Source organism: Tetrao urogallus (assembly GCF_951394365.1).
Source record: "Tetrao urogallus genome assembly, chromosome: 12".
Lineage (NCBI taxonomy): Eukaryota > Metazoa > Chordata > Aves > Galliformes > Phasianidae > Tetrao > Tetrao urogallus.
Genome location: NC_136825.1, coordinates 3,043,617 through 3,056,548, shown reverse-complemented (window position 1 = coordinate 3,056,548; position 12,932 = coordinate 3,043,617). Strand labels below are relative to the sequence as shown.

The 12,932-nt window shown below is 38.7% G+C and overlaps 1 protein-coding gene across 1 annotated transcript in view; it reads left to right on the top strand.

Moving 5' to 3' along the window:
• Positions 1-12,932, top strand: part of USP10 (ubiquitin specific peptidase 10) — a gene marked incomplete at both ends in the record, with an annotated part of 43,604 nt that overhangs the window by 16,134 nt on the left and 14,538 nt on the right. The window contains 5 exons of the mRNA XM_079541652.1: positions 45-113; positions 2,659-2,708; positions 6,643-7,688; positions 11,946-12,037; positions 12,402-12,511. Of these exons, the coding sequence (XP_079397778.1) occupies positions 45-113; positions 2,659-2,708; positions 6,643-7,688; positions 11,946-12,037; positions 12,402-12,511 (1,367 nt within the window). The remainder of the gene's footprint in view (positions 1-44; positions 114-2,658; positions 2,709-6,642; positions 7,689-11,945; positions 12,038-12,401; positions 12,512-12,932) is intronic.

Genomic DNA, 12,932 nt, shown 5'->3' with positions numbered 1-12,932 from the left:
GAGTCCTTCTTTAACAAAAATCTTTTTTTCTCTTTCATTTGTAGTATATTTTTGGAGAGTTCAGCCCTGATGAGTTTAATCAGTTCTTTGTGACTCCACGTTGCTCTGTTGAGGTAAGATCTACTTTTCCTTACCAACATTTTAAAGCTGCACCTCTTGGCATATATTTGAAATATAACTATGCAATTTTTGTCATTCTCTTAGCTTGCTAATTTACAGACTGAAGGTATCGAACAGAAGTCTTCATGTATGTGGATGTTAACTCAATTTTTAGAAATAAGAAATGGATTATTCTGCCTTCTTCCTGTCATCTTTCAGAGCTGCAGTAGCTGACGTTGTAGCGATAAGATGTGGAAAATGAGTTATTCATCCCTACCATCCCTATTACCTCCATTTAATTGCCTTTCTCTTTCCTATTTCTTAAGAGGTGAATGTAGGTAACTTTCAGCAGTGTTCTTAGTTGTGAGTAAGGTGCTCTTCTAAATCTTTTGAGCCTTTTGAAGCTGTTTTTTGTGTGTTTTAAGTATTTTCAAAAGAAACTCTAATTATCAAACCTACTCTAAAAACAAAAGGGCTGGGCATGAGATCTGAGAAATGAGAATGTGTAACTGGTGTAGTATACCTCTGTCAGCAGTAAAGATGCTTAGAGACTGTAGGCAGTGGGTCAGAAATTGAAAGATAACTTCTACTCGCCTTTAGGGATAGTTTTGTATCTTCTGTGGGAGATGGGAAACAGTGTAGAATGGATTTTCAGGTAAAATGTTTCTTCTGGTTTTTATTATGTTTCCTCACCATTAAATACAATAACAGCAGGGTGATGCTTGTGTCACACAGCAGGTATCCTAACGTGAAAATGTTGGATTTCAGCTTCTTTAAAGCTACTCTCACAAAGCATGTTGAGGAAGCATGAACCTTCAGTGTAAAACGAAGCAGGACTGCTTCAAATACCTGTCTCAAGAGCGAGCACTGCTTGCTGGTTAGCTGTCGAAAACAAAAACTGATGAACAATGTTCCTTAAATTTGTCCTTGATCTGGTTCACTTCAACGTTTTAATTATCTGGATGATGGAAAAGAAGAGCTAGATTATAGAACTGAGGTGGTATTTGACATACATTCTGTTTGAGGACAGTGCCAGCCCGGGGAGTCCCAGCACCTGTTGGTGCTGGTGTCCTTCTGAAGTCCCTTACTTACCTATTGTCGGAGGCAAGAGACTGATTAAAGCTAAAAGTTGTCTGTAATTCTCTTCTGAGGTAACTTTTTGAACATATGTTCTCTCAGATATCAGTTGCTTGAATTTATTCAGATGACCCGGTTGCATGAAAGAAGTAAACTCAGAAATCTCTTCTGTACACGTGGTGGTGATTAACCAGGTGTATATAGTGACCAGGAGGTGGGCTATTGTATTTTTTAGTCTTTTTTTCCCACTTGCTATTTTAGTAAGCCATTGGAATCAGAAAAAGGAATGGATTACAAGTTTCATCGTGGACTGAGGAGTGTAGATTTAAATGGTAGTTTTTTTTTCTTAACTGTAAAAATACATATAATCTGTGTTCAGTGCTAATTTAGATTATAGATTCTTAACAGCTTGGAGCCTCTCTTCCATTTTGATTTTTGATGTGGAAATTTGATGTACTGATAAGATGTTCTGTTGTTTACAGATGGATTTTACAATATATGTCCTTGTTATGTGCATTGCTAATGATGTAGTCATATAAGTATTTTCTAGCTAGCTCTGATAAATCACTGTCCACATTGCTTTAAATAGGTAGCATGTAAGGATTTTTAGTTCTGTGGAAGCAAAGACTTCACTGGATGCCCTTGAAACTTGTTGTGCTGTTAGATCAATATTATAGCCCCATCAAACTGCCTGATGTCTCCCACTGGAGAAGGAGTTCAGCTGTTCTCCAGGCAGCTGTGGGGCTCCTATGTAGCAGTGGCAACCAGTGTGTGGCAGGCACAAGAGAAGGAAGGCATTCAGCTGCTGGGGAAGACTAGGGAGAGGCAGTGGAGGAATTAGAAATTGCCCACCTCTGATTATACAATAGGAAAGGTTCTATCAATCTTTAAGTCCATAAAACGGTGCCAGTGTTTTATACTGGAGTAGTTTACAATCCAGATGGTTTCTGTGTGCTGGGATTATGTTCTGCTTAGATTGGTCATCAGAAGTACTTGTTTTTGTTAAATGTAATTACTTCAATGTTAGGTAGAATGTTACCCTTGAAGCATTTCAGCTAGTAGCTGAACCAGGTCAAGAGTCAGAAGATATTCACACCTAAACTTTTTGTATAAAGCTCTGTTTTTATTCTTTCTTGAGTGATATGGTCTATCTTTGCTTCAGCTTTTACTTGAAAGGAAGATTTTTTTCTTGTTTTCAAAACTGCAGTGAGTTGACGAAGGAGGATCTTGATACTGCGAGGTGAAGTGGTTTAGAAGTTGATGAGCCTATGGTGTGTAACCAAGATAATCTTTATCTTTCAGTAATGGTGGTAATCTGCAAGGACACTTGAAGCTACAGTAAAGGATTTTCTAAATATAGAACCATGAGTTCAAGGCACACTCTCAGAAAATTAGACCTTAACAGCGGGGTTATTCTTGAAGTATCCAGATGTTTCAAATGGAACTGTTATTAATGAGAATTTATTTCATTTCTTTATACAGCTTCCCCCTTACAATGAAACAGTTCCATGCGGCATTAAGTCCACAGGTAAGTGTTTCATCGTGGTGAGAATTCAGCATCCACTTCTGAAAACGTAGTTTTGGAACTTTCCCTAAAACTATGCAGGTTCTCTTTAGTTTTTTTCATTAGAACTCAGCAGTGTATCATCAGGTTGCTTTTTTTTAAATCCCATATGTTGTAAGGGACTGTTTGAAGATGTCGTGTTAAACATCAGCTGATCAGCGTGGATGTACTTCTCAGTTGTGCTGCCACAATCTTAACATCTTGCTCAAATAGTGTAGAATGTAACTGTAAAACTGTGAAGTGCTGGTCTTGCTGGTGAACTTGTACAGAAGGAACTACTGGAGTTTCTTTTGTGAACCTTAGGGAACATAAAGGAAGCTGGGATTTACCCAGACATAATGAGAATGACACAAATGTCATCTAGATCTTCTTCCATTTAATCCAGATGTTTAACTGGACATTTCTCAGAAGTACTTACAAAGACCCAAATGCACATTTTTAAGAATGAGGTATTATGCTTAGCAACTTTGGCCTTGCATTTAAAAGCAAATAAGATAGTTATAAAAGGGACAAGAGGCCTTGCTTGAAAGCACTATTGGAAATCAGGCAGCTTTATATGTAGTGTAAGACTAGTTTTAGGATCCCGAGTAATTTTAAACAGGAGTTTGACAAGTTCATTAAAAGGGCTTTATGGTGGTCCAAACTGGTACTGGTGGCAGGGGTGCCCAGTTCTTTTCCCCTGCTTTGTCTAACTATGGATTTAAACCATAGATTTTGATGTTAACAAGCTGTACAGAAAGTTGGTTTGTACAAATGTTTTTCAGATCATTCCTAGATCCTGAGAGAGTCCCTCCCAACCTTGAGATTAGGTAATGACAGTGAATTAGGTTTTGCTTGAGAAGTGTCTTTAATGGGCTTGCACTGTACTGTGCATGCATGTTATCGCTGTGGTGGCTGCAGAAGAAACTGTGGCAACTAAAATGGAATGCTGTGCTTATGCAGAATATTTGTAATTACATTGAGACGACACGTACTGACCACGTTGTCACTCCATAGCCTAATTTTTTCTACTTATCTCAGCATTTAATTTTATTACATAATTAGAAGACTTGTTAATACTTACTAGGAATAATCAAATCACAGCTGAAGCTCTAATATTCAGACTAATTAGTACTAAGTGTTCACAGCTTTGGTTATTGTACATAGACTTTGTCCTGGAAGCGTTTGCTGATACTTGTTTCAATATGCTGTCATGTTGTTCCTGACAGATGCATCTGTTTCAGTCCATTCTCCAATTGTACTGTGAACTAGATTGAAACAAAATTGCCCAGAAGCCAAGTGGAAAATCAAAACAAATAGAAAAAAATCACCTCATTTTTCAGAGGAGTTTCACACGATCTTTTGGCAAATGAGCTTCTGCCAGGCAGCCTGTAGACTAACTGTAGGGTAGCTATTGCTGCTTATTATTTAATTCCTGCTTTAAGGTGTGAAGTTAAATTCCTTGCTTGCGATCTCCTAATTTGTATTTAATGCTGGAATATCAGTTGTGCTCTTGGCTAGATTTTGTCCAATGGAGTTCATGTTGTGCCTTCAGCTAAATTAACCTTCTGCTCAGTGATAAGCCGTATTTTGTTTTCTGCTCTCTTCTTGCCCTGGGTTGGCTCTTGTGATTGTCTAGTCCATGGTAAGCTGATTAGTCCACCAGAACAGAAGAAAATACTCTCTTGGACTATTTTTCACCAGGTTAGTTTTGGGCAGCGCAGGTATGGAAGCTTACAGGAGGAGCTGGCGAGGAGGATATACCTGAGACCTCTCACTTTGGGCTGTGGTAGAGTTAACTCACAAAAGGAATCCACTGTCTTTCTTTCAAAGCAATTATTGTTTTTTTTTTTTTTTTTAAACTGAGATTTTGAAGAAGAAACAAGTCCCAGATCATTTGAAATTGGTAGGAATTTGAAATGTGCAGCCATTCGTTCTTACCATCGTTGAATATTACACGTCACCAGTGGTAGAGAACTAGCTCTCAGTTTATATGTGAGCTAACAAGTTACTACAGAAGCAGATGAACTAATCTGCAGTAGTGTCCCTTAAAACCTATGCCCTGCATTTGCAAGCAGACAAAGCAGTAAATGGTTGTGAGCAGAGTCACCCTGTGCACAACCCTGGTGAGCCAGTTAGTGCTGCTGCTGAGCAGAGTGAGGTGATGCCCGAGATCTCCCAGCCCTTCCCTGTTAGGTGGATAGCAGCAGCATCTTTCCACCTCCCTGCCTCTGAGCCGCTGATTTTAGAGAGAATTGAGCCCTCTCTTCTGGTGACAGGCAGTGACTGCAGAATTAATTGGTGAAAGGTGGCTTGACAGGTGTGGTGTTGGAAAATGCATTCACTCAGGTGTGAGGGGAGAGCTGAGCAGGTCTGAAGTTCAGGCTCTTGTTAGCACCCTGTAGGAAAGTAATCAAACCATTATGATAAGAGACTTTTCTCTCTGTTTTCAAGTTTCCTTCTGTCTAACTGGCAGCAAGATTGAGACATCAGATGTGTTTACTTCTCATTTGGTTAAATAAAGCATTGAGAGAAAAGCAATTAACATCTGTATTTACGTTTTTATATTGGCATGAAATTATATTTGGAAATTGTGTGAGATATTGATCATGTAAAATGTTTATTATTACTTGATTTTTTCTGTTTGTTTGTTAATTTGTAGTATTGTTACTGCATGTATCAGACCTCAGCACACGTTGAATGTGTGTTACTCTTCATTTGGTGTTATATAAAGCTGTGCATTTCACTTTTTTTTTTTTCTCTGGTTAATATTTTTCCCAGATGATTTCTCTAGATTGCACTTGAAAGGTTTTGGAACAGTTTTGTTGACAGTTATGTATCAAAATATTCTCCAGACACTGTCCTTCCATAGGAGGATAACAGATAACAGCCTTAGATAACAGTCTTAGAAGTTTGAGATGTGCCTTTTAGCTTCACATCTTTTGAGGGAACATAGGATGTAAAAATGTCGTTGAAACAGCGACCTTTGTATCATAGAAAAACCTGCAAAACTAAATGACCAGCAAGCACTACGGTGTGGACTTACCTTTAACAATTCTGAGGTGCCAAAATTTCATTGATTTTTATCTCTTCATGGAAGTAGTTATAAGTTAGGCAGTAGCTGGAACATGTGCATTGTAAAACTGAATTCCATGAAATTGCGACGCTTCGTGACTGACAATATGTAGTGATACTGCAGCTTACTGTGGGAGTATTTGTCTCATTTCTTTAAAGAATAAAATGCAACCCACCAATTTTTCAGCACTGGCTGTACGTATGAGTTGAATGTTGACTTACAGCGGGGTTTATCTGTTGTATGAGACTGATCTCAAGGTGAGAAATACATCACAATGTCATAGCTGTGGATTTGGCTGTCATAAAACGTGGTAAATTATTGATGAGCAGAGAGTTCAAAAAGCTGCAATCACATCGTTTCCATACAATTAAAAGTATTTTTCAATTAGTGTTGGTTATAATAAACCTTTACATGCCAGGGAAAAGAAAAATTGTGAGATAGCTTTTAAAGACTTGTGCTTTCTAGGTTTCTGTGGAAAAAGCTGACTTTGGAAGAAATGTGGGGTTAAATATTGCACTATATTCTGTACGAACTTGTTGAATAACTAATTTAATTCAGAATATTTCTAATGTCATTGGGTTTAAGTTGCTCTTAGTGGGTCAGTTTAACAGGTGCTCCTTGCACAAACAGTGCAGCAGTTTTGAAAATTACAAACTGCTTAAGAAGTGCTCCATAGATTTCAGGAAAATGATGTTTTGGAAATGGTCTTTAGGCTTGATGCAAAGAATAAGAATGGTTATTGTTCGAGAGAGGGTTGCTTGTTTTCTGAGTTGCAGGAAAATAATTTTTTTTCTTGATTTTTTTTTTTTTGTTTTTTTTTTTTTATGGATGTCATTCAGTAACTCAGGTTTACTTTCTTTTATTCAGGGGAGGAATATCAGAGAATTGAATTTGGTGTTAATGAAGTTATTGAAACGGAATCTTCTGTCCTAAACAACACCGACTACAGTATTTCAAGCACTCTGAATCCTCAGGCTCCAGAATTCATTCTCAGTTGTGCACCTGCTCAGAAAACCCCTGATGACAGCCTGGGTGAAACAAACTACAACTCAATTGACTGCCAGTTCTCTGAACCAACCCTCACTCTGGATAGTGGTTCTAATGCTGAAAATGACGGCTTGTCTGGAGGCCTTGGACAGAGGGAGCGTAAAAAGAAGAAAAAAAGACCCCCTGGATACTACAGTTATTTGGAAGATGTCAGTGATGGCATGGCTCCCACAGAAGCTCTTGTAAATGGCCACGCAAATTCCTCGGGACTTAACAGTATCAGCACTGAGGATACGGAACTGACGGGGGACATCCCCTCTCTGGCCACCCCAAGGACTTGCAACAGCCCGGACAATTCTGTGGACTTTGTTCACGAAGCTGTTTCTGATGATTCTGTTTCTAGCGCACTAGACAATACCAGGACTGCAGGGCAGCCTGAGGTATGCAGGGTTACTAATTCTGAACAGTTTTGCATCCCCTCAGAGACTGGCAGAGATAGCCCTTTAAGGACAGCTGTTGTACAGCCTTATGCTGGTACTGATACTACTGAAAGTCATGGCGTTACTAATGGACAAACACTTGAATCCTCTGGTGAGGACACAGCTGCCAATGGGGTAGAATTGCACACTGTGGAAAGCACTGACTCAGACCAAGCTAAGCCTGAGGAAGCTTCACCTACTACTGAGGCAACAGCCACGGTTGCAGGATCAGTCCCTGTTAATCAGCCTGCGAAGTCGTGGGCTAGTCTTTTTCACAATTCCAAGCCCTCTGCTTCCACATCTGTGGTCTATGTTGAGACTAAGTATACCCCTCCTGCCACATCTACTCTGGTCCCTGAAAAACAGGTTGAAGTCAAAGAGGGGCCTGTTCCAGTTTCAGAGGATCCTGTAGCCATAAAGATTGCAGGTATAGTTATTACACACGAGTGGATGTTACAGTTAGAAGAGTACTATTAACTTTGCTTGTGAACAGGAGTGTACAGTATTGATAGGGAAGGTTCTTAGGGTGACTGTTAGAATGCAGCTATGGCAGGTGTAACTTTAAATGAGCTGTTTACCTTAGTAAATATTGCAAGGTGTTATCATTTGAGCCAGGTGCAGTAAAAATGCTGCCGCTTTTCAAACAGTGTGTTTAAATGATCTGTGATTTCTAAAAAAAAAAAAAGAATAGTTGCATCCAGCTGTGTGATATTGTAGCAGGGAGGGCGTGTTAGAAAAGCTTGTGTCATATTACCCAGTACAGATCGTGTATAATGCCTTGCAGCAAAATGTGTTAATGTATTTATTCCAAAGTAGCTGAAATTGTTGATTGCTTACAGTAGCATAAGTGTGATGGCTAAACAGGTTCTGCTTCAAAAATTCCAATTCAGGAGACAGTCATTGGGTTTATTGACATGCTGTTGGAATGATCCGTCTTCCAAATATTGAGGAATTGTCTTTAACCATTTGAAAGTATATTATTTTATTCAGAAACAGTGCTATCATGGCCTATTAAAAGGGTAATGATAAGAAACTGTCCAAAGGGTGCATTTAGAAAGATTATGTGATATAAAGGCTTGGACTCTTGGTATTGTCTGTGGTTGTTATGAGAAATACTAGAACACGAATGTGATTGTTTTCCAACTGAAACTGCAAAAATATGAAGAAAAATAGCCTGTTACTTGTGCTTTGTCACTACACAAAAAAAAAAATTATTTAGAAATTGTGAAATAGTCAATGTGGAAAACCTTGTGTGAAATCCCACTGATTTATGCCAGAAGTTAATTTACAAGCACAGCAACAGCTCACATGTGACAACATCAAGATGAAGCTCATTCTTCTACTGCAACTGGAAGCTGATGGGGAGATTTCTGTTCAGAACAGCCTGCAGCGTGTACCTGCCTCTCATCCACTTGTTCACTCAGTAGTGGTTTCACAGCTTATGACTGTCTATTGAGGGGAAAGCTAATTCTGTGTCTCTTTCACTTGGGTGTCACAAACACAGTTGACTGTATCAAAGTATGGTGGTTTGTAAGAACCTGAGCGTGCAGAGTACTTTGTGCTTTCAGAAACTTCAGCTGTCAGATGGTGATGAATCTTAAGACTATTTTGTGGCAATCATAACAGTAGAACTGCCTACCACAGTTGTAGGCTTGTCTGGGCTGCTGCAGCTTTAGCTTTGTAGACATTGACTGTTTCTGTACAGTTTTTTGCCACCAGGTGGGAGCAGTGCCTTTTCTTCTGTCTCTAGTATATTGACATAGCAGTATTCCCATGCAGTTTTCTTTTACACCTTCACTGATGAAGAGGAATAATATGATTATCAATCCTTTCTCAGTGGAAAGGAATCCATCTTCTCACCGTGGTTAATTTAGGTAGGAGTTACACTCTAGATCACATGCACCTGATTTCACTATAAAATGGTTCCTTGATGATCTGTGTTCCATGTATACAGTGCCTTGCTCTGTGGAAAGAGGGGAGTTTCTTCATTTTCTTTTTTTTTTTTTTTTTTTTTTTTTTTTAATGTTAGTCTTGCTTGGGAAGAAGTACATCAAGGGCTTTGCTTATACATAAAGAAGTACAAATCAGATATAAATTGAGTTCAACAAGCAAAAGGAGCAAGTCTTCTGCTGGAGCTCTGAGGCCCTTCTGTACAGCTTTTATTTGAGAACAGGTGCTTGAGACACAAGAACAAAAATGTCTTTTCCACAGACAGATTAATTTCACCAGTGATTACATGGGGATTAATGGTTCACAGGCACCTTGAAATTAATTTGCTGCTATTTCGTTCAGCCTGCAGAAGCCTGTGGCTTCTTAATCCTCAAATGTGAATGAAAGCTCACAGGATAAAGAGGTGAGAATCAGGGCTAGTAGGTAAAATACTTGAATAGACTTCATGTTACTCAGTTTTAGTAAGTGGCTGAGATGTGCTGTGTGCATCTGGCAAGGAGTCAAGGGATGGTCACTTAACTGAAAATGCAGGAAAATTCAGTGAGGGAATCTAAAAAGATATTTGAAGTCCTGTTTCCTTGCAGTGCTTCTGTTGTGTAGGTGATGGAATCAACAGTGCGTATAAAGTTTGTTGTGCTTCAGGCAGAATTTCTCATGAAGAACACAAACATTAAATCTTGAATTAAATCTGGAGTGCTTTTAAATTAGGAGGTAAAATCCAATAAAGATAAGTGTGGAAGGATGTGTCAGAACAGAAATCAAGTGCATGCAGACAGTATGAAGGAAAAGTAGTTGGGAATAGTAGCAGAGTGTAAGAGGATCTGTAAATTCTAGAGAATTCATACGTGTCCCTAGTAAAGTAGAAGAAGGCTAAATGATATTTCCAGTTTGTGTTAATACCAGCTCATGTAGGAAAGATTGAAGATGGCTCTTAGAACTCTGTTGTTACTGCTGGGGACTTGAAGAAGTTGGTACATCCTCAGGCTTTAGTTCTGTAGGGAGATGCAACTGTGGTGGAGAGAAGTAACATTCAAAAACCATGTTGTTTCAGCAAGCATGGGAAATTTGGATTTATTTGTTTCAGAAGAGACCGTAGGACTGACTGTGGCTCTAATGTCAAATATCTGAAAGAAATTTGTGAAGGCTGCAGTGATTCATTGCTTTCCCAAGACTGTAGCAAATAAGGCAAGAATTGCTTCATTTGTCACAAAGATTCAGTGCTACAGTAAACATGGAAACATTGTTCTAGGTTTGTTTTCAAACCAAAGCCATGTTTCATAATTACGTACAAAACAAAAGGGATGTGAATTCCTTCTGGTTGGTGATTTGTGCTTTATAGTCAGTCCTGACTTTAAGAGACTTTTCTCGTGATTGTAAGTGTATTTTGCCTTTTTATGATGCTCCTGTAAATATTACTGCCTAATTTTAGATGTGGTATAAAAATGTGGTATGGAATGTAATCATGAAAAACAAACATCTTTGTGTTGGAAGAAAACTCACTGCAGTTGCTTTAGACATTGTTTAGTTTTATGACCACAAGAGGATGCTAAAATCATGGTAATATTTTTATTCGATGTGACAGGAGATGGGGAAAGATACATTTAACCTGCAAAGCTATTGGTTGATGTTAAGTAAGAGTTATTTTCACTGTCTTTGTCCTTATTTTAAACAGTGATTAATTATGTTAAGATTGAATGGTGTGGACAAGATATTTAAAACTTTGCTGCATTAGTAGTGTATTCTGAAAAACTTAAGTTTTAATAACTTCATGGCAAATGTGTCTCACTGTGGAAGAGTTCTCATATGTAGCTGTGCTGTGTGCCCTTTCAGGTGCCAGGTTCCATGTATAACAGAGCACTGAGAACTGTCTTCTGGTTTTAATTAGAATTACTGTCAGCAGGGACCACGGTGCAGTGTGTAGCATGATGGCTTTAGAATCACAGAATGGCCTGGGTTGAAAAGGCCCACAGTGATCATCAGCTCCAACCCATGCTGTGTGTAGGTCGCCAACCAGCAGCCCAGGCTGCCCAGAGCCACATCCAGCCTGGCCTTGAATGCCTGCAGGGCTGGGGCATCCACAGCCTCCTTGGGCAACCTGTGCCAGTGCCTCACCACCCTCTGGGTGAAAAACTTTAGAAGCCCTTGTGTTTATTATAAAACCAAATAATCCTCCCAGTAGGGAGTTGCTGTGATTATTTGATTTTTTTGGTGTGTGTGTAGTTGCACATGCTGCTTGTCCATCTTTCCCAAACTTTAAATGTGCCAAATCCAATATTTTCCTTGAACAAGTTCTATTTAAGTACCCAAACAACAGGTCAAACTTCTAGGAAAAGCTCCCCTGGTTGCTTTCCACTTCATAACTGCGACAGACTTAAACTTAGGTGCTATGATTTCTCATTTTTAAACTTGCATTGCTGATCTATTCAAAAGTGTGAAAACAGTGAGAACTATATTATCATATAATCCTGTCAGTTTGAGAAGCAGTAAATAAAACACTGTTCAGAAAAGTGTGCTAATACCTGTCTATGCTGTTTGCACTTAAGATATTTGTGCCATAAGCTAATGTCTACTGAAATCTGTAAGCCAATGTTTCCATATCAGCTTTACTTGCTAAAGTTTCTGGGAATCTTGTTGACTGATGTGTATTATTTTGTAATGCCTCAGCAAATGTTTGTTTTTGATTGCTAGCATGTGCATTTAATTGCTGCTAAATGTACCGTTTCTTATTCTGCAGAATTACTGGAAAATGTAAAACTAGTACATAAACCAGTGTCTTTGCAACCTCGAGGGCTGATCAACAAAGGAAACTGGTGCTACATCAATGCTGTATCCTTACCTTGAGAAAATGAATATATAAATATATAATGTGCTTAATTTTTCTAATTTTTTTCCGGGTTGGATCTGGTAAGCTTTCTAGAAAAGCCTTTGTCTTCACATACTGTGCTACTGTTCAGGTGTTTAATGTCAGCATCTACAAAGTCCAGGGGCTTGTTGGATCACTGAGCTGAGCATCCAGGGTTCCCTGCAGCTGTTGCAGTCTTCTTCGCTGTGAAGTATTCCACCATCCAGTGTTTCCACTGTAGTTAATGGATTAAGAATTAAGTTTGCATATAATCTTTAATATTACTTGAATGTGATTTGGTTGATACACAGGTTGCTTTCTGAATATTTCCTTAATGCCACTGCATAGACCCTGCAAGCCTTGGTTGCTTGCCCTCCAATGTATCATTTAATGAAGTCCATTCCAATGTATTCAAAATCACAGCGGCCGTGTACGTCAACACCAATGATAGACAGTTTGTAAGTAGCTCCTTCTTTTAAACAAAATCTGTGATCTGATTAAGCTCATTAAGAATTATTTAAGAAATTATTGCTTACTGTAGTTGATGAATGCTATTATACATACAGAAGACTGTTTTTTTTTAATGACAGTTGGCTTTCATAATGAACTTAGTATTTTATGTTTGAGTTGTGAAGGCAGATACTTCCTGTTGCTTTAGTATAGTTTTTAATTAGTGTTCTGTGTGCAAAAGTGAGCTGTGAGAACTGGTTTCCCATCTCAGCATGTTAGCAATGGTCTGGTTAGTTTTTGTCTGAACTTTATTTGGATTTCTGTATTGGTAGTCTAGGATTTTTGGCTGTCAGTAATAAAAATGATCTAATCTTATGATTTTTCCCTTTAAGTCTTAACATGCTGCTCATGTGTAGTTGTTCCTTCCGT